At 57.0% G+C, this 25,896-nt stretch overlaps 2 protein-coding genes across 2 annotated transcripts in view; one reads left to right on the top strand and one right to left on the bottom strand.

Moving 5' to 3' along the window:
• The window catches only part of RSPH14 (radial spoke head 14 homolog), a 74,504-nt gene that overhangs the window by 34,229 nt on the left and 14,379 nt on the right, over positions 1 to 25,896 (top strand). The window lies entirely within an intron of this gene.
• GNAZ (G protein subunit alpha z) overlaps positions 1 to 25,896 on the bottom strand; it is a 44,291-nt gene that overhangs the window by 16,112 nt on the left and 2,283 nt on the right. The window contains exon 2 of the mRNA XM_056113596.1: positions 11,190 to 12,316. Within this exon, the coding sequence (XP_055969571.1) occupies positions 11,190 to 11,912 (723 nt within the window). The 5' untranslated portion in view covers positions 11,913 to 12,316. The remainder of the gene's footprint in view (positions 1 to 11,189; positions 12,317 to 25,896) is intronic.

Genomic DNA, 25,896 nt, shown 5'->3' with positions numbered 1-25,896 from the left:
AGGACCCTGGGCCACCCAGCAGGTTGAGGAAGGAGGCCCAGGCTGTGGGTGCCACCTGCTCTGGCTTTAACACCCTGAATGCTCTCTACTGCGTGTCCCCCTGACTCTCCTGCAGGGAGCAATGCCTTTCCCAAAGCACCAAGCTCCCCTCTACCCCCCCCCCCCCCCCCCCCCCCGTCCACTGTCAGCCACCGACGGGAAATTAGCAAACAGTGGGAGGCAGGTGCACACGGCCTGGGAGCTGCCAACACAGACACAGGCCTGGCCTGGGGGGCAGGCAAGAATGGTTCCCTGGAAGGATATGAGAGTGTGAGAAACCCCTTCATTTTTCAACCTCCCCAAGACCCTCTGAGATCCCTAATGCCATTCAGTCAGGTGGATACTTTGCACCCTGAAGTGTAACCCTGGGCTGCATCCCCAGAGCAAACACTGGAAAAAAATGATGGCAGCAAGTTTTGGCTGTTTCTCATAAGGATGTGAGAAGTTGGGGGCCGGGCAGAGTGTAGGCAACCCATCGTGGTGGGGGGACTTCTGTCTGTGACCAAGCTGGATTTCAGAAATGTTCATCCTTCAAAGTATTTGGAGGCCAGAGAGATAGCACAGTGGGGAGGGCACCTGCCTTGCACACAGCTGACCTGGGCTGATGCCCGGCATCCCATATGGTCCCCTGAGTCCCAGCAAGAATGATCCCTGGGGGCTGGAACGATAGCACAGCAGGTAGGGCGTTTGCCTTGCATGCAGCCAACCTGGGTGCGATTCCAAGCATCCCATATGGTCCCCTAAGCACCACCAGGAGTAATTCCTGAGTGTAGAGCCAGGAGTAACCCCTGAGCATCACTGGGTGTGACCCAAAAAGAAAAAAAAGAGTCATCCCTGAATATCACTGTGTGTGGCCCCAAAACAAAATAAAAGAAGTATTTGGGTCACGAGGGCCCTCACCTGGCTTCTCCATTAGTAGGGCTGGTGGACAGGGAAGGAGGCAAGCACAGCTCTGGAGTTTCAGGTCTGTCGTGACTGATCAAAGCAACACAGACTCTTTCCCAGGAGGGTTTACATATGCATACTGAAGCAGGCACACCGTCAGGGCATGACTGAGGGGGTTCTGCAGCCTCTGGGCTTCTCCATGGCTCCTAGGCACTGCCACTCTGGGCTCCCAGAGCTGGGCTCCCAAGACTGGGAACGGCTGCTCCTGGTCACTGAGGGCGTGAGGTGACAGCTAGTGGCTATATCCCATCCTGCTGCCGTTTCTGTTGCTGACACGCCCCCAATCCAACTGGGTTCTCAGCAGCTGCCAGCACCACCCCACGCCCCCACAGAGACACCAGCAAGGGAGGTGAGACGTGCTGGGTGGGGCCTCATTCTGGTTTCATAGCCCCAGTCTGCTACGCCATAGGAGGCTGGTCTTGCCCATTAGGACCTGCCTCTTGGATGAGTTCCAACCCCCTTCCCGCCTCTATCCCTGTCTCTGCCTCATCACCCCCAGACTCATGCCAGCTGGTCCTCTCAGACATGGAGTATAGCAGCCAGTGTGCACCAGTTCAGAGTGACACTGAGCAGAGTCTGCAATGCCTGAGGATAGAACCACAGAGCCACGGCAGCTGTGTCTGTGGACTGTGTAGGGTGTGAGAGTGGGTCAGCGGAAGAGCATGCCAGACTCCAGTGGGGCAGGACAAAGGTAGCCTTGAATCCAGGCTGGGCTCACATAGTGTCTTGGCCCACCCTCTGCTGCCCTCAGGATGGGGTGGGGGTAGGGTGGGGGGCAGTCAGGCCTCTTGCTCTCATGTCTGTTTTTGGTTTTGTGCCTATTCTTGCCCTCACCTGGATGCGCCAGGAGCTGGAATGCCTCTGGGAGGATCATGGCCAGTGCCAGGTCTGGTGAAGCACCAGGTTCTTCTGACACTCCCAGGCCAGGCTCTTAATGCCACCGCAGAGTGTGCTGAGCCCACCGAGAGTGTCACCCCAGCTCCGTGGCACTGCTGGCTACTGTGAATCCACTTTTCCGAGGGACATTTGCAGCATGGCCCCAGGAGGCCTTTGCAAGACTTGGGATGCCAGCTTCAGAGTTCGCCAGGTGACATAGGCACAAGCAAGAGGCTGGGGTGGGAACTAGGCCTTCCCTTCGCCTCCATGGGGATCTTCCTAAAGAGCCTCAAAGTCTGGGCGGGGAAGGGGGGGAGCTTCAGTGGTAGAAAATTCAGCTAGCAAGTATGAAAAACACCTGCATTTGGGCTGGAGTGATAGTATAGTGGGAGGGCATTTGCCTTGCACACGGCCCACCCAAGTTCAATCCCTAGCATCCCAGCATCCCATATGATCCCCCGAGTACTGCCAGGAGTAATTCCTGAGTGCAGAGCCAGGAGTAACCCCTGAGCATCTCCGGGTGTGACCCAAAAAGAAAAAAAAGCCCCTGTATTTGAGCTGTGGTCCTGGAGGCCCACTGGAAATTGACCTTGGTGGCCCCTGACCACTATAGCAGGTATCACTGAGCATGGCCCCTATACAAAGGAAAAGAGAAAAAATAACAGCCTAGCGAGGGTTGGGTATGGTTCAGGTTTGCTCTGTGATGGGTTGGCCTGGCCCTGGGCTTTGGGAGTCTCATGCTGCAAGTGGGTACAACCCGTTTGCTTGTTCAGGGAAAACTTATATCTACTATGAGAAAAAAATAAAATGACAGGAGGGCACCAGGTCTTCTTTGGCCTCTGCTGATCCCCACATCACCTTCCCAGTCCCCTGGACCAAGCAAGGTCCCCGAGTCATAAAGGAGTCATAGAGGCTGAGAGGTTTGCTAATCTGTGAGGCCGCTCAGGGCCTAACCCCCAGAGCCCCGTCTTCTCCCAGGGAGCAGCCCTGGAGCTCTAGGCCCTGTGGGAACCATGCACAGGAACAGGAGATACTGTTTAAGGCATCATTTTTGGACTGAAAGCTCATCTCGCTTAGCACATCAGGAAGCTAAGACTGGACTAGGTCATTCAAAGTGGCGTATCTTAACCATTTTCCAACTGTAAATTCCTTCCGATGTTATTTCCATTTTGTGTCCCCCTCACCCCCCATCCTACTGGCCTACTCCCTAGTCTTGTACTGTGGTCCCCTAGTTACACCATTTCCCTGTGCTCTCATGGGAACACCCTGGGGTAACTGCAGGGGGCCTTACGGCCCCAGCTGAGAAATGTGATCTAGACTCATGGGAGATCAGCATCCAGACAGGGCAAGGGGCCTGGCTTCTGCTCGTCCTTGCCTCGGTGGCCATTTCCTTTGGCAGATGGAGCTTGTGGAGGAGGCATTTTGGGAGCCCGCAGACACTGAACAGACGGCCACATCTTTCCTGCCAGCCCAGGGGTAGGCAGCACCCAAAGCAGTATAACACGCTACCTCAGTCAATTGTGCTAGAATGTTCTCTTAGGCTCCATGGGTGGAAATCAGCTATAGGCTTAGTTTCTATGGTCTGGGAGACAGTTCATTAGAGAATGTGGTTTCTGGGGACTGTTAAGCAGGTCACAGATTTACTACTTCTGCCTATCGCTGCTTGAGGGAGGCTGCCTGGGCCTGCACGGATGGCCTTGCACGTGGGACGCCTGCAGTCAGCCACGCTGGCCGGCTCACCACAGGCCTCTCTGGTCTGGAATGCCATCAGCCTTCCTCGGTGACGAACGAGCTGGAGGTGTGTAGGACTGTGGCCTGGGGCTGGTCTTGGCAGGAGCTCAGGGTTTCCCTCTGACGGCTTTGTTAATGAAATCAGAGAAAGAACCTGAGAGAGAAGGTGCATCAGGGACTGGGGAAACCGGGACAAGCAAGACTAAAGCTTCTTGGGGCTAGAGCAATAGCACAGCGGGGAGGGCATTTGCCTTGCTCATGGATGACCCGGGTTCGATTCCCAGCATCTCATATGGTCCTCTGAGCACCACCAGGGGTGCAGAGTGCAGAGCCAGGAGTAACCCCTGTGCATCACCGGGTGTGACCCCCCTCGCCCTTCCAAAAAAGAAGAGACTAAGCTTCTCCAGGTCTGAGGAAATGTCTGGTAGGAAGCCACCGGCAGAGATAAGAGGGTCTTCTGCATCCAGACATCTCCCTCAGAAGCTGATGGGCCCCTCCCACCAGAGTGATTCCACTTTTCCCCAAACTCTGTGGACTGTTGGAGTCTGGTGGCACTTTTGTAGACAGGTGAATGTGCTTGACTTTGGTAAAATAAAGCACATGGAAGCACCTCCTTGTATTTTACTTTTTCAGAGTCAGTTATGGATCTCCCCAGGGTGGCAGATTTCCACCCACCTTGTCTGTGGATTACTAAGGGTCCCCAAGGAGCACCCCTGTTCCCAAATCTGTTCTTGCTAAGTGGAATTGTTTTTCAGTTCCTGGATTGTAGAAATCCCATAAACAATAATAATCTGCATCTTAAAACTCAGGACTGCTGTGATGGGCACAGAAGGAACAGAGATAATGCGCTAAGTGAATTAATTACACTGCTGGCCCGGTGGCAGAGCAGGACGCAAGCTGCGAAGTTCCTCCGTCCAGGAGCTCTGGGGAGCTCAGAGTGCAGACATGCTGCCGAGAGAGAGGAATGGGAGTGGCAGAGGCCTGGGCCGACCCTGGCTTTGCTGTCCCAGGATGGGTAGCAGCATCCATCCCCCGGCTACCTGGGGGGTAGAGCAGCACCTTCCAAAGAGCACCTGAGGTCCTGGCGCTCCATAGCATCAAACAGCCTCTGATTTTGGCAACTACTGGCCATCCTGCACAGCCCAAGAGCAATGGAACCTAGGGAACTAGAGAATCACCCCACCTTTGTCCCGCTCTGTCTGACCCGACTGGCAGTGTCTGGGGCCCTCTCCTCTGGGCCCAGACAGATGCTTTCCAGAGGTACCTGAAGGGCAGCCACACCAAGGCAAGGCAGCGAGAGCGGGGCACTGAGCGGCCCTCCCCGGCCACTTGGCACTACAGAGGCAGCTCCATGCCGGGTCCCCATGGATCTCGGGGAGGGCGGGGCGCATTGGCTCTGTCCCTAGAGAGCAAGCCCGCCGCACACTCTGGGCGTGAGGACGCCGCCAGCCTATCAGAGGCCTTGTTCTCTGTCAGATGGAGAACACAGGATGGCCCAGCTGGAGCAGATGGTCTCATGTTAGTCTGCTAACGTGCTGACAGAGAGGAAACAGAGCTCCCCAGCTCCCCGGCTGCTTCTCTGTGCCGGAGAATTCTTGTAAAGACTCTGCCTGCGGAGGGGAGGGGATGTGTGGTGGTGGTGGTGGGGGGGGGGGGGGGGGGGGGGGCTTGGGAAGGGGTGGAACAGGTCAAGCGTTCTGGCACATCCCTGTTCTCAAATGGGATGAACTCGAACCCAAATAACACTGGGCCGGGACAGGGAACTGCCAAGGGGGCCATGGAAGCTCAGGGACGCTGCCTGCTCCTGAAAACGCGGCAGATTCAATGATCCACCACTAAGTGAGCCTGATGGAACCGGGCCCTTGCGGCCAGGGTTGGGAGCCGGGATGGGGGGCTTGGGGCGTTGGCTATGATCAGCTGGTAAATGTGTTTTCTTTTTTCTTCTGACATAAGCTGGGACAGGGCCTCTCTGTAGCATCTGCGAATTTCTGTGATGTGATTATGCTCACCTGGCTGATTTTAGGCTACTGACTTGATGTCCAACAGCTTAAGAACTTCCAGAAAACAGAAGAAAAAAAAAACCCAAATAAACCAAAAAACTGGCCCTCCAGTGGTGTGTGGAGAGGGAGGTGGCACCCTTGCTAGGCACGGAGATGGGTCCCCACGCAGGGCACGGGGCTGACCTCAGGCTGACCATGAGGGTGGCATGACACCACAGCCCAAGCTCATCAGCTCCCTGCTTTAGGAGGGAGGCCACGGCCTCCCCACACGGACCCTACCAAGAACGCGACAGCTGGTCCCGGGGGAAAATGTGAGGGGGGGGGGGACGGTGTCCCTATTTTTGTGTTCAGTGACAACCTGTACCCAGGGTGTGGCTACAGTGACACAGCTGAAGGTGACCACCACCAAGGGGGTTGTGAGCCACTGATTGGCAGAGCTGGGTCCACAATGAGGAGAAGAGGGTGGGTGCAAAAGCCCAACGAGGACCCCCCAAACTCCACTCTGAAGTGTAAAGCAGGTGTGGAGCAGGGAGGCCACAGAGGTCCAGGTCTGCCCGTGTCCCTCTGTCGCGGTGGCATTTGACAGAGGACCTGCCCTTGGGAGCATTTCCCCAAGAGGGGCTGGAAGCCAGGCTTGCGCCCTCCCCGCCCCCCCCCCCCCTTCCCTTGCCCCATCTCTGCAGGCCTGGGAGGTCGTTGTTCACCAGAAAAGGAAATTCTTGATGAGAAACTCATGTGAGGCTGGAAATTCACTGGATTCCAAATGGTTCTGACCTTTCATGCTCTACCAGCAATATCTTGGGATGGAAAACAAACAGGCTGCTCAGGGAAGACAATACCCTCCCACGATTCCTCCAGCCGGCTGGCTCTGGCTGGGCGGTGGGCTGGCTGCCCAGGGAAGGCCGGCAGTGAGGAGAGCCCGCCTCTCCTGGCGCCCACAGGCAGCTCCTGTCACCCGCCGGCACCCTCTTCCGTGCCACAGAGACGGGAAAACCAGCCACCCTGGCCCCTCTCCTGCAAGAGACCCTCAACTGTCCTCCTGGGGCCCCGCTGAAGCAAGGTAGCCCATAGTCAGGCCGAGGGCCCTTTCCAGGCTCCGGACATGGGTCCTCAATAGCTCCTCGCCCCGACTCCAGTCTTGCGGCCTCATCTTTCCTGTCGGAGGCCTGGCAGAGCCCCCTGCCCCCGCTCCTGGTGAAGGAGCCACAGTTCCCCCCGCCCCTCCAGGCATCTGCGTCATCTGGTTGCCAAGGGTAACGTCAGGATCTCCGGCTCCTGGGTGTGGAGGGCTGCAGTGCAGCGAGGGCGGCACCTCAGGGGAGGGAGCTGGATCCTTTGGGTGTCCGTGGATCACGGCAATAAGTCACTGTGAAGTGCCACGACCAGCCCCAGGGAGGAGTCCAGGCCTGATGGAGTCACACCCTGTAGCCCTAGCGGGCACCGCTGGAGTGGTGGTCTCCAGTTCCCACGAGGGGGTCTCCCAGACAGTGCAGGGCCAGAGCACAGCCCGGGGAGGCAGCACCTTCCTGATCCTGTGGGGTGCCTGAGTCCTGCCTATGGCCCTGTCCTGAATAGGAGCAGGTGGCAGCCCCCAGGCGATGGATGGGCCACCAGCCAAGCTGGCCCCGTGCCCACGGCAGACACAGGCCCTCTCTGAGCTCGACCTGCTGCGGGAGGAAGGAGTGGAGGACCGAAGTTTGCCCGCTCCTGCCCCTCAGTCTGCCCTCTGCTGGACTGCCACTTCCTGGTGGCTGACCTTCCTTCTGTCCTCTTCTGGGGTGAAAAGCAAGACGAGGGCTTTAAACTCAGGGTCTCTGCAGGGCCCCAGTCACACGCAGAGGTATGTGGCTGGCCACTCACACCACAGCGACAGCCCTAAGAGACCAGGTACCTGTGGACCCACCAAGGGCTTCTCAGTCAGCTGCTCTATTGCAAGAGCTGAGTATCCCCTGCTCTACAGGGTCCCAGCAGGCAAGACCCCACCCAGCACCCTGCTCAAAACTGGGGTGAGGGAGGTGGTGGGGGGAAGTCAGAGTACGGGTGTTTGCAACCCACCCTCTGTCCCTGTAGGCCGCTAATGGACTCTTGCAGCTGCTTAATGGTGGTGGGACCCTTCCTCAGGGACAGATTAAGAAGCCTGGCTGCAGAGTGTTCAAGTGCTCTCATGTGAGAATGCATGAAGTGCTCCTTGCCCATTGCTGGGCGCAGCTGCGCACGTCCCCGGCCTTGTGGCAGGCTGGTGGCGGGCCCTGTGTCGCAGGTGAAAAGCTCAGGCAAGGGAGCAGGTGCCAGTGTGAGCCTGGAGCTGGGGGAAGAGGGCAGGGCACTGGTTTCCAGCAGTCCCAGCATTGTGACAAACTCCCACACGGCCTGGGGCAGCTCCCCCTCATGCCCTCCCAGCGTCCATCTAGAACTGACCATGGCCTCAAGGTCTGGGTCACAGCAAGTTTCGCTGCGGGAAGCCTGATGTCCTGGTTACTGAGCCAGCAGCCAGCACATGACACGTGAGGAGGAAACTCTAGGAGTGGGAGCAAGGACAGGCCCCTTCGCAGGTTTACAGTCAGACTTCAGGTGTCCAGGTTCACATCTTCCTGCCCTTGCCGTGGCTCTTCCTTGGCTGGCCACTCAGCCCCCAGGGGGACGCCTCTGCACCCTTGAGCAGCCCCGTCCTGCCAGGAGGAGCTGGAGCAGGTGTTCACCGGTCATGGCTCGATCGAACAGGAGGCAGGCAGACCGACGAAGAGCCAGCGTCTTGGGGCCTTAACTTCTGTGTATGCAACCATGGGGATGCTGCACCCCCCCCCCCCCAGGGAGGCCCCCCAGAGGCATGGGGTATACTGGGGAGGTGATGGTGCACCCCTGAGGAGGGTCTGCTCACGGGCTTCCTGCACCTGCCTCTGTGGCTGTGAGGGTTAGCACGTCAGCCAGAAACGAGCTTGTTTTCAGGCTTCAGAAAGTGTCAATTCATAAGAAAGCATGTTTGGGGTAAAGCATCCGGGACTTCAGTCAACAGGCCTTACCTGAAATCACAGAATGTAAAACCCAAAATCTGAATATGGATGATACCTCCCGTGTGTGTGTGTGTGTGTGTGTGTGTGTGTGTGTGTGTGTGGTGATAGTGGGAAGTTGGGGTGGGGCAGGGGGGTTTGGGGTCTGGGGTCCATTCCCAGTGATGTGGCTTTTTGGTGCAGACCTGACAGTTCAGTGTTCAAGGCAGTGCTGGGGTGGTGGCAGTGTTGGGGACATGAAACCCGGGCCTCTGCACTCTTACTGCTTTGGGCTACCTTCCAGACACTCCCCTGGAGCTCTCAACCAGCCAGCTTTGCAGCTGAGGAAACTGAGCTTCCATCATGTACCCAGCTCAGGGGTGACACTAGATCCCACTGTCCCACCACCCCCACTTCCCTCTGCAATGCTTCTCGGGGAATTCTGAGGGTTTCTCGTCCCATATCCTGGGGGCTAGGAGCCATCTGCAGAGAAGCTAGGTCAGTGGGCTTCTGTGCTGTAAGCTTCTCTGTGGGGAGTGGGGGGGTGGTCAGCGGGGTTCAGGAGAAGTGCCAGGTGTGACTGGCCACTGCTTCCTTGCCTCCCAACAGTGGCAAGACCACAGAAGTGTGAGTCTGCACACCCCCACCCTGCTCCTGCTCCTGACCTAGTTGAGGACACAGATCCAGGCGCTGTGCCATGGGGAACTGAGCCGGTGCCAGAGAGGAGTGCCACCCAGAGGGCACCAGTGTCCCCGAGCAGCGCCTTCTGATCTCTCGAGGTGCCAGGGACACATGTAATGTGTCTGCAGCCTCCACAAAGGAGGGTGTCCTTTCCAGAAGGTGACACCTGAGGAATGGGGGTGGGGCAGGGGAGAGGGTGAGTTTGTGCGGAAGGCTGCAGAGAGCTGAGGAGGACGTAGAGGGAAACACACCGATGAAGTCCAGGGAGGAGAGAGGCACTGGGAAGGTGGGCATGGCGGGGGGGGGGGGGGGCAACCGTGAGGACAAGAGAAGGGCTGGCTCTGGGCCCAGCAAAGAGGACACGGGGACCACCTCCTGTCTGACAGGTTCTCAGAGCAGACAAGAGCCAAACGCCTGCACAAAACACACGACTAATGGCAGACCCAGGCATCCTGCTGCCCAGGTGCTGCCACACCTGTGGCTCAAGCCACGCAGACGAGGTTTGCCGAGGAACAGTCTGGGAGCCCCAGCCTGGCTCCCAGGGAATTTGCCATGCCTGCCCGGGAGGCGATGGACAAAGCAGTCCTGGAGACTCAGGCCTTGAGGCTCGGGCAGGCACCAGGGTGAGAGCCAAGCTCCGACAGGTCATCGCAAGTCAGTCTGGGCGACCCCACAGACTTCCTCAGGAACAGCCAGAGAGAACTCTGCCTCCTGCCTTAAGATGACGGGAGAGGAGGGGCCCTGTCTTGGCTACCGTTCAGTCCCAGGGCCTGCAGGCTGGCTCCTCACCTCTCACCATGGGGACAATCACCCCTTCCTCTGGCTTCTGGCCACCCCAACCCCCTATATCCATGGCCGCAAACACAGTTCCTTGTGGACCCTATTTATCACACCCACTCCCCCTGCCCCCCACCCCCCACGTCATCCGAGGCTACTTAAGGGTAGATTCCAGGTCTTTGCTCAGTGGTCCTGCCTGGCACAATACCTCTGTTTTTGGCAGGGGCAACAGCGGCCGCGTCCTGGGAGCAGAGGGGAGGCAGTTCCAGCCCAGGGATCCGAGAGGGCAGCTGGCACAGGCTAAGTGCCGCAGACCTGCTGCAGACCATGCTATGGGAAGGGGTGCTCTGGCCATGCCCCAGCCATACCAGGCCCGTGCCCTGGGCCTTCTGGCCAGCACAGCATGTTGCCCACCCCTCCTGGCCAGGGGCCTGCTTCCTGCCCCAGCATTTTCCCTTCCCTGCCCCCACTGGGCCTGGGTTCTCCTGGCACCTCCCTGCACTACAGCCACTTCTAGGGTCTCCCCCATCGCCCACATGCCTGGGTTCTACTCCCAGCCCAGCCTGGGAACAATCACAACACCAGGGTCAGAGAGAGAGAGAGAGCGAGCACAGGAGTCATCAAGGCACTTGCCTCACATGTGGTTTGAATCCTGGCACAGCACATGGTGTCCCAAGCACTGCCAGAGTGACCCCTATACTGAGCAATGCTGGATGTGGTCCAAATACCCACCCTGACAACCCCTACAAAAAAAAAAAGTAGTCTAAACACCAGTCCAGTGCCTTGGAATTCAACCTCCAAAACCAGACACTCAGGATTCCAGGGGGCTTAGGGCTATTCCCAGGATGCAGCATGATGCCCAGTACTGGTAGGGGCTTCTCAAATCAACCAAACCACAGTAAGGACCAACAGCCAGAAGTCTGGCGTAGACTCGAGCCTGTCAAGTTGCTGGCTTCTTTCTGGCCTCCGCATTAGCCCCGGTTACCTGGTAACATGGAAGGTGCTGGCGGGCACTTATGTCCGAGCGCTCTGCACCCCGGGCCTCCTTGTTCCCCCCTGAAGCCGGCCACCAGCCCTCCTCTCCCGCCCTACCCCTCACTTCCTGGGAGCCTGTGATGGTGGGAACAAGCAGAGGGAAAGACGGGCCACTCACGGTTTGGTTGTCCTCGTAAAGCTTCAGGTCGTAGCCGCTCAGCTCCACACAGAAGATGATGGCCGTGACGCCCTCGAAGCAGTGGATCCACTTTTTGCGCTCGGACCTCTGGCCGCCCACGTCCACCATCTTGAAAGTGAGCTCCTTGAAGGTGAACTTGTTCTCCACGATGCCCGTGGTCATGTCCCGGGAGCGCAAGATGTCCTCCACGGTGGGGATGTAGTCGGGCGCGGCGATGCGCTCCAGGTCATTCAGGTAGTAAGCGGCGTTGTCCTCCAGGTGGTACTCGCTGGAGCGGCCAAAGCAGGCCTGCGCCCCGGGGTCGGCCCACAGGCGCCGCATGACGCCCAGCAGCTCGGGCGTGATCTCCCCCTTGCTCTCGGCGGGGCCGGTCAGCGCAAAGAGCTGCACAGCGTCATAGGCACGGTCGGGGTTGTGGAAGTCGATCTTGAGGGCGGCCAGGGCACGGATGATGCGGGTCAGCGAGTCGATGGCGTTGTAGATGATGAGGGGCCGGTACTCCTTGCAGGCCTCCAGGTTGAAGCCGCCGCTATGGATGATCTTCATCTGCTTCACGATGGTGCTCTTGCCCGAGTTGCTGGTGCCCAGCAGGAGCAGCTTGATTTCCCGGCGCTGCCGCTGGCTCTCGGAGCGCAGGTGGCGGTCGATTCTCCGGGACCGCCGCGCTGCCTCTTTCTCTTCTGAACTTTGCCGACATCCCATGGTCCGGCAGCTGCGAGCCCAGATGCAGAGCAGGGGGACGGGAAGGCTGGGACACACCGGGCGGAGGGAGCCCAGGGGCCCTCGGGGTGCTCAGCGTAACTGCGAGGGGGAGGCTGCGCCCGGCCGCGGCCCCTGCCCCAGCCCCTCTGCTCCAGCGGGCATGGTGTGTGCGTGTGCCGTGGGAGGTGGCCTGGCCCTCCCTCTAGTGACACACCACCTCCTGGGGCTGCCTCCGGGCCCAGGTCGCCGAGGTCATTCCCCGTCCGTGTCCGCCCGATGGTGGGAAGCTGTCTGGGCGCCGGTTGCTGTGGCGATGCTGCCAGGCGCAGCTGGAGGGCTGGCCGCCGGTGCTGGTGCTGCGGGCACTCCCTGGGGCCCCCCTGCCTCAGGCATTCACCCTTCACCTGCCAACACAGAGAACAGTGTGAGCCTCCTCCCGCGGCACTGGGGGGAAACGGAGCCCTCGGGAGGTTAGAAAGCTGCTGCTCACGGAGCTGGGGAAGAAGGAGCCAAGGCCCTGCTGGTGCGACGATGTGCAGTTCAGCCACAGCCGCCAGGGCCTGAAGCCCCCTTCCCGCACCTGCCTCACCCCCCTCCTGCCCTTCTGGCTGCAGCCAGGGTGGGCAGGTGAGGAGGTGGTCCCCAGCCCTGTGCCGCTGCAGCCGCTCCGGGGGTCTTAAGTGTCTGATGAGCTGGGGAGCCTGCGGCCCCTCGCTGCTCATGGGAGCCACCTCGTCCTCTCTGCGACCTCCCTGTCCAGCGGCAGGCGGCACTTGGCCAGCCCCTGCGGGGAGGTTGGCCTCTCCACACTCCCCTGGGCCTCTCCTGTTATGGGCCTACGTCTGGCCTGTGTTATGGGGACCCGGGTAGCTCAGCTGTCTCTTGGGGTAGGACGTGCTGTTCCGGGGTGCGCAGCAGAGTGAGGTGGGGGTGGGGATTCGGCTGCAGCAGGGAATGGGAGCGGGGAAGGGTGGCTTGTTCCGGGGACTAGGTGGGGCTCCCCCGGGGGACCTGGCCCGGCTATGGCCAGCTGTGGGAGAGGCTGTCAGGTAGGGGCAGTAGGATGGGCCTGAGGACATGAGGGCGGCTGAAATCATAAACCCTAGGGCAGTGGTTTAAAACCCTTTTCACACCTGCTGGCATCACACACTGGAAAACACAGTTCTAGGGCCTGGCTTCTGAAACCCAGTGTTATGAGAGTTTTACAGAGGCGTGTAACGCAAAATGTATTTCACTTGGAGAGAGAGTACAGGGGTTGAGGTGCATGTTCTGCACATGGTTAATGCCAGCCCAACCCCCAACCCGGCCCTAAGCAGGGTGCTCTGAGCACCGCCAGGAAGTCCCCACAGCACAGGCCCTGAGCAGCATCCTCACCACAGTCTTGGGTCTCACTGGCCCCACTGACCAAGCATCCTCTGAAGTGGCCCAGATTTGGAGGCATGTGGTCTCCCCTTTACTCCCAGTTGCCTCCGTGTGCTGGTGAAGGCTGGTGAGCTGCCTGCCTCCCTGAGCTGGCTCTCCCCGAGACTCAGAAACCCGATTCTTGCCCTGGGCATGAGGAGTGCCTGATTGCTGGAGCACAGAATAAACCTCCTTCAGCAGGACAGCTTTGGGCCAGGGGCTGAGTGATCACAGTTCGCCCCCAAGACTTCTCTTGGCTACCGATGAATGGTGATGTGGACAGGGAAGTGATGGGAGGAACCCACTCTTCTGCCGAATCCTGTTCTTATCCAGAACCTGCAGCCTTCTGAACGCCAGGATCAGCATGGCCTGGCCTCTTCCTAGCACCCTGCGATTCCTAGCATTTATTCCCCTAGTAGCTTACCCACATGGTTCCGGGGAGACAGCTCAAAGGGCCAGAACCCATGCCCAGTATGTCCAGTCCCTGGAACCATATGGCCTCCCAGGTACCACTGAGAGTGGCCCTGGCAGCTGCTGAGCACTGCTGGGGGCCCCAAGCAGCACCCCAGTTCAGGGCTCTACCATGGACCTGTCAGAGCCCCACAGCCAGGGCAAGTATTGTCTGGAGTGGCCCCAAAAAGAGAGAGAGAGAGAGAGAGAGAGAGAGAGAGAGAGAGAGAGAGAGAGAGAGAGAAGGAAGAAGACACAGAACATTGGCCATTTTAACCATTTCTAAGTATACAGCTCAGCCGTGGTGAATACGTTTATAATGTTTTAGGTCTTATATTTGCATCCTTGATCCTAAGGAAATTTCTGTGGATGGGGTTATGTAAGGGCCTCCCAACTTTTAGGAAATCCCAGCTTAGCAAGAGAGACCAGAAAAAGGGAAAGTGCTGTGGAGAGAGGCCCCAGTGGCTGGAAGGATGGAGCACCACATTGGGAGGGGTAGGGGTTGGGCAAGAGCCAGGTGTGAACTGGCCTGTGAAGAACAGGCAGAGTTCTGGTCCAGGAGCCAAGGGAGACACACCTGGCAGGCAGCAGCCTGGGCGGAGAGGTGAGCCCTGCGGGGCAGCACCTGAGCTGCCTCCCCAAGGCCCTGGGTCTGAGAAGGGCCTGAGGCAGGGCACTTGGGCACTGCAGTGTAGTGGCCCACAGTCCCATCTATTCAGGTGCAAGTCTGGGGTTTCCATACCCCAAGAGTATGGGGACTGTTGGGGGCCCTGGATAGTAGCCACCTACCACCAGGGAACCTCTAATTTCAGGCCACAGGGAAGTGATGGGAAGAATCCACTCTTCTGTTGAATCCTGTTCTTGTCCACAATCAATAGAGGAATTGAAGATGTGTGTGTGTGTGTGTGTGTGTGTGTCTGTGTGTGTCTGTGTGTCTGTGTGTGTGTCTGTCTGTTCCTTGGATCTCAATGTGTAAAATGGAGGAGAATGGTCAATAGCATCTGGGGCCTGCTCCGCCATCAGAGTTAAAGTGAAGGCTCTGGCAGGAAGGCTCCTGGGGGCACAGAGTGGCACCCTGGGAGGCAGGCAGAGGGCTTTGGATGACTGTGAACTGCCAAGGGATTGCAGGTCGTTAGCAGAGACCAAGGAGCAGAAAACTGGGATCCTGTCAGATGCAGCAACAGTCCAGGACAGGGAAAGTCAGGACTTGATAAAGGTCACAACTCATGTTTTAGACTCTTTTTCTGTAAACGTGGAAGAAAACCCAAGAGGTACATTTAACTGCAAAGAAAGAGGGCAAATCTCTCATCATCTCACAACTAGAACTCATCGGTGTCTGAGGAACAGTTGCCCCATCTCTGATCACTCTGTGTGCACACGTGTGCCAGTGAGCCTCTGCACACACGTGTGCATGTGCTGTGTGTACTGTGCTCACGCTAGTACACACCCTCGACCCAAATGAGGCTTCGTCGCAGGACCCCATTTTAAGTGTAACTTCCAACTTAACTTGGGACTATGCTAGCCCACTGTCTATTCCATCATTCTTCACTCAGCAACGACACGTTAGAGCCTTTCCTCCTAGCCCTCCCCCAGGGGCCATGGGACTATGTGGAAGTAGAAGTGAGGAAGTCCCTCACCCTCTCAAGGCCTGATTCTCTCCTTTCTGGCTTACCCCCGCCACCTGCACTTGGGAAGCGCCCTCTGGATGCCAGGTCAGTGCTGTGCCAGAATCCCTTCCTCTGGATCTCGGGCCAGGTGGTGTCAGAAGACATTACTGAGAGCTGTGTGCAGAGGGCTTGGCAGGGATGGAAAGCCATCATGGAAAGAGGGGGCACGGTTCCTGGCACAGGGCACAGTGGAAGAGTGACTGCTGCTGGCTGGCTCACTCCTTTTGACTTAGCAGGTTCTGAGCATGTTACCCTTTCCAGACCTGAAAGGGACAGGCTCTGCGATGTGGAGTGATGTGCTTATGCCCCACAATGGAGTCAGGGTACACTAAGGTTCTACTGAGTGGAGGGAAGCAGTCTGAGAAGTACTTAGAGCGCTCCTGACTGTGGGGGCGGGGACGGGGGCAGGGAGAGACTGGGTACCCAGGCCTGCCTCATAATAGCACCTTTAGGACCAGCCAGCATGGAGATGGGTAGATGCTTGCGATGGAAGAATCTGGAATTGGAGGGCGTGGCCAGGCAGGGTCAAAGGTAAGATGAAAGATGCAAGAGATGTGAATGCAGGGTGGGGGCTGGTGCCAGCCTGGTTTCCTAGTCAGGAGCGAAGCCCCGCTTTGATTCTGCGCTGGCAGGGCCACCCCTGGCCCTGGGTTGCCTGGGAAGCGCCTGCTGGGTGGTGCCCATCCTCCCCTGTTGGTCAACAAGTGGCCAGCCAGGAGGGAGCTGCTGAGACCCTGCGCCCAGGTGTGAGCACAGCTGTTCCTTATTGACCAACAGGGTGAGGTCCAGACAATGAAAGATTTGGCCTGGGGCAGCCCCTAGGCCACCCCCTGCCTTTTTCCAGACTGGGGCTTCTACAACTTATTTTCCAACTCTTTGCCTAAGAAATTTTCACACGACCCAGGTATATACATACGATCAAACATTTACTGATAGCAATAAAGAAATTTATTTTGATGGTTTTTTTATTTGGTGCGGGGAGAGGGGACGGGCACACCTGGCAATGTTCAGGGGTTATTTCTGGCGCTGCGCTCAGGAATTACTCCTGGTGGTGCTCCGGGTCCATATGGGATGCTGGGGGCTCAAACCCAGGTAGGTCGTGTGCAAGGAAAGAACCCTACTGGCTGACTTCCCACACAGAACAGCACCAAGTCACATTCCAGGGGGCTTTCTTTGCTAGAGGCATTCTCAGCATCCACCTGAGAGAAGGGCCCACTCTGTGAGGCTGGAGTCACCTTCCTTAGGTGTCGTGGGAAAAGAACAGAGGAGAGGAGGCAGGGAGGGGTGCCTGTGGACCAGAATTTGGGTCTGGGTCCAAACGGGACCTCTGGACTGATACACTGGTTCTTGGCTTTACACGATGTTCCTCGCAGCACTAACTCCCTCGGTAGAATCTATTCATGGCACCTTAAGGACTTCCCAAGTCAGCCCAGCAGCAAAGAGCCAAAGGTTGGGACTAAAGGAAGGTCAGAGAGGCTAAAGAGAAAGGAAGAGAAGGGGAGCGGGGGAAGCAGGTCATGCAGAAAAAGCTCCCGGGACTGGGGTAGCACTTGCAGGATCGCATGTGTGGAAGCACCGGCCTGGGCGGATGCAGGTCCACGTGAGCATAAGCTGCAAGCCTGGACAGCTGCGGGGAGGCGCACTGAGAGCAGAGGTGCACATGTGGGTGAGGAGCAGGACCAGGATGCAGTCGGTGGGAGAAACCAAGGGAAGGAGGCGCGGGGGGGGGGCACTCTGTCCCCAATAGTTGCTTACTGGACTGAAGTTTTCAGCCAGCACCTTGGGGTAGCGGGTGTGACACTGTAGAATGAAGCACAGGTTACGCCAAGTTTATACAGATGAAGAGAGTCAAACCAAAGACAGAAAATAGACAGCGAGGAAAGAAGGTGCCGAGCGGGCAAATGCTGAAGGTCCACAGGTCAGCAGGGTGAGCTGGAAGTGCTACCTCTAGGTGAGAGGTGATCATGAGAACAGAGGGAGAGTGGAACTGCCAGCGCCAAGCACAGTCTGGGGGAAAAGAATGTGGCTGTGTGGCTGGCAGGAGGTCACTGTTCGGGGTTTGGCTATTTTGGTGACAGAGGAACCAGGGTCTGAGAAAGGAGGCCTTGGATCTGCCGTGTGTGTAGACCACACAAATAGCTTCTCTAGCCTGGAAAGGCTCCTGCAAGCACTAAAAGGCAGGAGGGCGAGAGAAGGCAGAAGTTAGGGGAAACAGAGGCAACAGCGGTCCCCCGAGATGTGTGGTCTATAGCAACACTTGTTGGCGTGGAGTGGGGATGGGGACACTAAGAGAAAGGGGTAGGTGGGCTCAATACAGACCTGTGGACCAGCGGGGGCGCTCCGGTAGCTGTGAGAAATGGGTGCTTTGGTGAGGCTGATGAGGTCCATACTCACCCCTCACAGGTCTCCCTACTTGCCTGGGCACCCAAGGCTCCCAGGGTGCAGGCCCCAACCCCAAGCCTGCTCAGGGGCTGCTCCGCTGAGATGCTCCACCTCTCACAGTTCAAAGCCAAGAACTGTCACAGTGAGACCACCGCCTCCTGTGAGGCTCTTCAGGCCTGGGCCTTGACACTGGTCCCTCCTCACTAATGGACTGCGGTGGCCTCCCCTCCTAGCACACAGTCCCCATGCCCCAGACGTCAGCCTCTCAACTGTGGTGGACAGTCTTGGATTATCTGCTGGGACGCGGTGGTGGACGGCGGTGCTTTTACCTCTTGGCACAGGGATGCTCTGGACCCCCGATGGCCACCATCCCAGTCCCCCAGTCTCTGAACCAGCTCCCCACAAGGAAAGGGCAACTGGCATCAAGGTCACAAAAGGTGTCATGGCCCAAGCTGGGCTAAGGTGGATGGTCTCTGAGGAGAGAAGACAGTGTATCAGCTTACTGTCTTGCTGCTTGTGATGCCCAGTGAGGTTCTGGGGCTCGCTCACCACTGGACCCCTACATCTGAGATCTCACCCTCTAGGCTTTCTCCCAGCTCAAGAAATGTCCACTACATGCTGAACCCTGGTCACCAGTGAGGCGGGGAGGCCAAGGGGTTCAACAAGCGAACTCTCTGGGATTCTTGAACCTGTTCTGTGTGGATGGAGAGGCCCAAACAGAGGACAGAGTATGAGCCACGGGGGCGATGGGATCCCAGAATTGGAGTTCAGTTCAGGTCACAGAGCCCGCAAGACAGGGAGCATGCACCCAGGGTCCCCGCAGGTCCCCATTCTTCTGGGGGTACAACACAAGCCCCAACCTACTGCCCTGCCACAGTGAGGTCTAGCAGTGTTTGAAGTCTGGGGCATCCCTGCACCACCTGAGCTGCTGGTCCCTCATCCTGGATCCCGACTCAGCTCTACTCCTCCAGGCCCAGCTTGCTCAGGGCCCCCCTCCCACGCCCCCGACTAGTCAGTTTCAGGCTGGCAAGCAGCTGCCCCTGTGACCTGGCAGCAGGAATGCAGGACTCCAGCCTTTCCCATAAAGAAGCCCGGGCAGGGGGCTGGAGCCATAGCACAGCGGATAGGGCGTTTGCCTTGCATGCGACGGAGCCAGGTTCGATTCCTAGCATTCCATGTGGTCCCCGGAGCACCGCCAGGAGTAATTCCTGAGTGCAGAGCCAGGAGTAACTCCTCTGCATTGCTGGGTGTGACCCCATGTCCCTGCAGACACAAGGCTCAGTGCTGGCAGTGACAGCTCGGAAGAGATGCATTTGGGGGTACTGTGGATCTCCATCTGGGCATGAGTGCAGTCCACATGCCTCTGCTGTTGGCTTGGCATCTCCCTGGATTGTGGCACAGAGGAGGCTCACCACTATGAAGCCAGAGTCCCCAGATGCCATTTCCACCTTCCTTCTATCCCTCTCCCTGACCTCTAGGCCTGCCCCCTGGAACCGCCGTCCCCACATCAGCGCCCACTGTGGTTCTATTTTAGAAACGTACCGCCCGGAAAGGCCTCTGCCTGTGGTTGTCACTGATTATCAGTTCTCTCCTTGCGAAGTAAGGAGTCGTTTCCCACTGCCCTTTCGCGCCTGGTGCGCTGGAATTTGGGGCTCTATCTCGAGCCAGCAGCTGCCCCATACTTCCTGCCGGAGCCTCGTGTGCTTGCTCCCTCGCAGTACCCTCCAGGGCCCTTCCACAGAGAGATCCGCAGATGCCATCACTGTGTCGGGACATCTCTGTGGTCTGTGGGAAGCTCAGGACCTCTGCCAGAGGAACCCTCTCTGCTGCCAGGTTCTGAACCCCACCTTGTGTCTGCAGTGAAATGCGCCCCTGCCCTCAGGGGTGGGTTTCTCCAGTGCTGCCCCGTCACTCACACCTGGCCGGCTGGGCCCCAAAGACTTGTATTTTCTGCCTCATCCACAAGTGTCACTCCACGGATCTGGCCACAGTCAGGGGTCCTGCAGAGTCTTCGCAAAGCTGGTTCCCAAGGGGAGGACGATCAGAGAGGGCCTGGGGGAGCTGGTGTGCCTTCCGGAAGTAGCTCATGATGGGATGAGGGGAGATCTTGTGTCCCCCACTGTGCATGGCTGTGCTTTCGGCCTCAGGGTGCCTTCTGGGTGGTGGGGCTGCAGGGATCTCCTCCACTGGGGGTCTGACTGTCCCTGCTCACATGTACCTCTGTAGCCACTTGGTGTGCCCATGCACAGCATCCACATGGAATCAAGGCTTGGGAAGGGACATGGCCTGATTACGAGCCCATGAGACTCAGCCCTGCCAGGCTTTCTCAATGACGGTGCCCACTCACCTGTCCTGTTATTTACTCAGTGTTTTTCTTTTAAATGGACTCTTAAGTGTTTGTTATTTGGACAAATGTGCTTTAAGAAGAACTTCATGTACCTATTTTATTTTGTTGGTTTGGGGCCACACCTGGCAGTGCTCAGGGTTTACTCCTGGCTCTGAAATCAGGGACCACTACTGGATGGGTTCAGGGGACCCTATGGGGTACAGGGACTGAACCTGCACCAGCTGCATTCAAGACAAGCTCCCGGCCCACTATATGATCTCTTCAGTCCCTATATACCCATCTTAAATAGAAAACCAGAGACACTTGCTGGGGGCAGAAATGACTGAAGCATAAACTAGCGTAGAGCAAATGCTGCTTCTTTCTACTGCTGGCCAGGCCTGCTGTCTGCAGAGGCCGGGCAAGGCCACTTTGCTCACGGTTAAACAACGGGGATTAGTGCCAGCTGTGGGGTGTGACAGCCACACTGGCACCAAACTGGGATTATCCCCTTGAAGGAAAAGGATTGAGAGAGACAGAACTGAAAAGGGATTATCTAGCCCCCTGGGCAGGGCTGGTGCGTCTCACAGCAGAGGGTCCAGGTCCCCTGGGGGTGCCTCAGGGAGGTGCAGGGAAGCAGCTGGAGGCAACGGGGCTCCTCAGCTGTGCTGCCGGCACTGCTCTGACATGCCCCCACTCAGGTCATTCCTAGCCTCAGAAAAAGACACGGTTCCCGAACAGCCCTCATGGATACCTGCACCCCTCCACCTGAAGATCCCTACTGGCAACTGACCAACCATCAAGCCTCCTATGGTGATCACAATGCCCCAGTAGGCACCACATTGCTGGGGGTGTGGGGCGTGTGGCAAAGGGTACCCCTAGGGTTGCAAGAGGAATATGTGCATTAGGAGGCTGAATTCTGGCTGGGGAAGATGACTAAATAAATCAGATGGGTCATTTTTGTTTGTTTTTGGTTGTTTTGTTTTGGGACCACACCCGGCCAGTGCTCAGGGTTTACTCCTGGCTCTGTGCTCACGGATCACTCCTGGTGGTGCTTGGGGGCCCCTATGGGGTGGTGCAGGGGATCAGACCTCAGTAGGCTGCATGCAAGGCAAGAACCCTACCCGTTGTACTCTGTCTAGCATGAGGGGTCATTTATGACTCAGAGCTGTCACCCAGAATAGCCAAGAGGGGCAAGTGGCAGGGTGATGATGGAAGGCTGGGGAAAGGCACAAGTTGGCGACACTGAAGGAGACAGGGTGAAGGACCACCAGTCCATCACGGATGTGTGAGGGGGTCAGGGCAAGACAGACTGACGGAGGCCACCTCATGGCTGGGCGAGGCAGGCGAGGCCCCACCTGGCCCTGGCCCATATGAGACCAGTTCCACCCAGTAGTGTTCGGTGAGCCGGTCAGTGACAGCTGCTTCGGTGATCTCCTTCCTCAGGGTCAGAAGCAGAAACTGCTCCCAACCGACTCCCCTTCTCCCACGTGCATGCATCAGCCTGAAGTCAGCTTGTTTGGGAGCAAGTATCCAAGCAGCCTGGTCCCTTTCCCTGGGTGGACGGGGCACACATGAGTTCCCTGGAAAGATCAGCGCAGCAAGACCAGGGAACAGAGCTGAATGTGTGGGTCCTTTCTCCCTCCAAGCTCTTGGGGCTGGTGGACGCACATGCGGTGGCATCCAGCTCAGTCTGTCTCAAGTGCTCCAAGTTTCTGTTACAACAACACATATTTTTGGACTTAAAAAGCCACATCTTCCTGAGGAGATTAGAACCCCCTGCTTGCCTTAATACCAGTGATACTGGATGGGTGAGGACAGGCCCTCACGGATCCACCCCTTCCTTCCTATAACCCCCTCAGAAAGCACGACACCCACTCCCACACCCGGCTTCCTGCCTTTTGAGTTATGTTTGTTTTGGGGTCACCTCGGCAGTGTCTGGTTGGGGATCACACTGGGGATCAGTCCTGGTGGTGCTCTGGAGACTGAACCCAGGTTGGCTGTGTGGAGGGCACATGCCTTCGCTGCTGAACCATCTCTCTGGACCCCGCCTGAGGCTTGTAGCAGGGGTTACACTGTACTCAGGTCCCAGTGCTTTACACCAACCCTTGGGACCCTCTCGTGTCCTGCCTGTCCCACCCCCACTGCTCTGGACTTCCCACTACTGTTGACTATAAACAGGTCTCAAAGGTGCACTTCGTACCTACCCCCAAGCTGCAGTCCTCCCTTGTCATCCTCTCTCCATCCTTCCTTCCAGCTTCCCATTCTCTTTCAGGGCCCAGAGTTCAACCCCCTCCAAACCCGCCAAAAACCTCCTCCTCTCCCTGCTCCCCACACCAGCCACCTCCTTGACCCTCTCACCCCACCTGCTTGGTGCCCCCACTGAAATCCTTGATCTTGATCACATGCTTCTGAAGGAGAGGATGGAAGGGGAGACAGCGTGGACTGGGTACTCAAGGGGGCCTACAGCAGCAGCAGCCCCAAGTCCTCAGGCCCTCCTGCATGCCCACCCTGCTAGGAACCCCATACTTCCCTAAAAGGAGCCCCTGGACCCTCGTTGTGAGGCAGCTGGGGGACAGGGGCATCAGGCTGGCCTGCCCAGGGCTCTGCCGAGGGGTCAGCAACTCTGTCCCCAGCCCAGTCTCCAGCTCCTTTTCTCCCAGCTGTGGTAGGTCCAGGCTTTAACCACCTTTTTTCCACTCACTTTTTGGGTCACACCTGGCAATGCACAGGGGTTACTCCTGGCTCATGCACTCAGGAATTACTCCTGGTGGTGCTCAGGGGACCATATGGGATGCTGTTCGGAATCCAACTTGGGTTGGCCGAGTGCAAAGCAAATGCCCTACCCACTGTGTTATTGCTCCAGCTCCACTTTAACAACTGTTAAGCAAAAGGACCCAGTCTTTCCCTTTCCCTTTCTATTATAAAACAATAAAAACCCATTTCTCGAGATTGCCAAGTTATTACAGATACTTTTCAAAGTTCTGTTAATAGTCAAAAGTTGCCCTCAGATTTGGAACTGCTGGCTGGTTTGTGTACTGAGAGGTGACTTAAGGCAGGGAATCACAGCAATGACAAGTATGTACCTCAAACACTTTATTGCGACAGAAACACATCCATTCATTTGTCAGGTTCCAGCATTCTCTCAGAGCCCAAGTCACTTCCTGGAGCAGTAGCCACTCCTCACACCAACAACAGCACTGCCAAGGCCACATTCAGCATGGGAGGGAGGTGACAAAGAAACCCCAGCCCTCTCCTAGGTCATCACAGCTCCCTGTCCCTGGGCCAACCCCACCCCAGGCCTAAGCGAGCTTCCAGCAGGGCTTTCCACAGCATCCACTTGGTTTCCATAGAAACCCTCTTTACATTCATATTTCAGCAGTTTATGTAACATTTTAAGGACAAAAGTCTCAATGACTAGCACAACCAGCAGACACAGGTTTGGGGCACACACAACTGGCTCCAGGGGGTACACCAGAGGGCCATCATGGCGTTCCCCTGTCGGACACAGGTGGTCGGCTGTGAGCAGGGACGGCGCCTCTGCCTCCAGTGAGCCGCCAGGGAGCGGTGCGGGTAAAAAGGGTTTCCAAGCACCAAGGTTTCTGGAAATGACTCTGCACTTCTTTTATAACAACAGCTACTACAAAAGTTAAAAAAAAAAAAACACAGTAGCATGTGCAATTGCGTGAGTACTACTGACTTGGAGCTTGGGGACACATGGCTCCGTGTGTGTGCGTGTGTGTGTGTGCGTGTGTGTGTGTGTGTGTGCGTGTATGCGTGTGTGTTTGTGTCTGTGTATCTGTGTATGTCTGTGTGTGTATGTGAGAGAGAGAGAGAGAGAAAGAAAGAGAGAGAGAGAGAGAGAGAGAGAGAGAGAGAGAGAGAGAGAGAGAGAAACATGATGGTAGGAAAGTGGTTCTTTGCAGCCATTCTAGTCACCAGGGCCTCGCTGCTAAGTTGGCGTATACTGTCCCTCTCAGCCTGCCTAACTGACCAGGCACCAGAAGATCCAGTAGGTCGCCCCTGAAAAGCAGCCCACTTCCTACCGATTTTGGAGTCAAAGTCCAAATAGATGGGAGAAGGGCCAGGGGTGGTGTGTGGAGCCACCCAGCTCCATCCAGGAAGACCCTAACAAATGGTTCTGCCCTGGCTAGGCAGCAAACTAGCCCACACTAAAGCTGAAGGCCAGGGAGGCCCTTCCCTACTAACCAGTCTTGTCTGTGGCTCTCATGCTCTCAGCTACCAAGGCTGCCTGGACAAGATATGGTAATACTGCCCGAGAAAAACTGACGTGGGAGGAAATCATGCCAGAGATTTCTGTGTGCCAGTAGTAAATTAATAGAGGCAGAAAGGTTCCTAGGAAGGAGGAACCGAGGAGGCAGAAAGAGGTGGGACCTCAAGAGGAGCAAGTGGAAGGGGTTCTTGCCTGCGAGACCGCCTGGCTCCCCAGTTTTCACAGCAAAGATAACCACTGACTCTCAATCAGACCCCAGGGCTGCCGAGAACTGATTTAACCCTTCTGAGTCTGGGGTCTTCCTTACCTCAGAGCTCAAAATCCCATAATCGCATCTCTGCTTACTGGTTATCCCCATGTCAGACCTTCTCTAGAGCCATTTCCGTTTCTCACTGGAAGGTGAATATACCTCCTACCCCCCCCCCCCCCATTTTTAAAATGGAGACAAATCCAGTGGTACATGATGTGACTATGTGGGAGATGGGGCCACTCGTGGCTGTGTTCAGGGGAGCTACCAGTGCCATACCTGCAACAGTTGGGAGTCCTAGAGTAACAGCTGGTGGTGCACGACGGCCATGCGGTGCCGGAAGGACACACTCAGGGGCTTGCACATCCCAGGCATGTTGCTCTGGGAAGCAACTCCCCTTCCCCACCCCCGCACTTCTTTTCTCTTTCTACCCCCTTCTCCATAACCTGCTTGCATGCTTCCTAAGCAAGTGAAGTGTCTTCTTTGCCTAGATGTGTCTGGAAGGAAGTAGCTACTAATAAATCTACTTCAGCTCCTTAAACGGGCAAGAGGGAGTGATGGTATACAGGGAAAAGGCAGCTGGAGAGCTTGAGGAATCTTCAAGAAAGGCCTTCTGCCTTCCCCCGATAGACATAGTACAAATGTGACTACTTCCTGTCTGGCCTTGGCCAACCCTAACTCTAGCCGGATGCAGATGCCTCTTCATTTGCTAAGTCCAGGTTCTACCACTACAAGTGTCTCCACCTTCCATCCTACCCTGACCCAGAGGTTCCCTCCACAAGTTATGGAACTCACCCATGACCCAGCCCATCCTAGCCATCCTGCTCAAGTGACATGGCATTTCCCAAACTGCTGGCCTGTCGGAATCCTAGGGCTGGTTACAACCTACTCTTCTGCCCCAGTGTTTCAGCAGCCATGGTGGCCGCATCCTCCACTACCCACTCTGCAGAAGACCAGCTTGAAACCAGACTCCTACACCCCACACTGAAGCTAACAGGGGTGTGGGAGCCTCACCAATTCCAGAAGCTAGAGAGGGTGATGGGCACGGCACGGCCAGGGGGCAGATGATGCTGGAGGTCTGCAGGTGGTCCTGTGAATGCTCTCACCCCACCCTCCCTGCCACAGAATAGGGCTGGGGCTGTGCATGCGTGTGTGCAGTTATCATAGAGGAAATCAATGCCTGGCAGTGGCCCAGTGTTTAAGGGAAATGAATAGATTTTGGCCGAGGACAAAGAGAGTTTGATTAATCAGAAATTGGATAATGGAGGCAACACTCTAAT

This window comes from Sorex fumeus, unplaced genomic scaffold (assembly GCF_029834395.1).
Source record: "Sorex fumeus unplaced genomic scaffold, SorFum_2.1 ptg000021l, whole genome shotgun sequence".
In the NCBI taxonomy this organism is placed as follows: Eukaryota; Metazoa; Chordata; class Mammalia; order Eulipotyphla; family Soricidae; genus Sorex; species Sorex fumeus.
The sequence above is the reverse complement of the archived record's forward strand: the minus strand, read 5'-3'. Positions and strand labels throughout refer to the sequence as shown.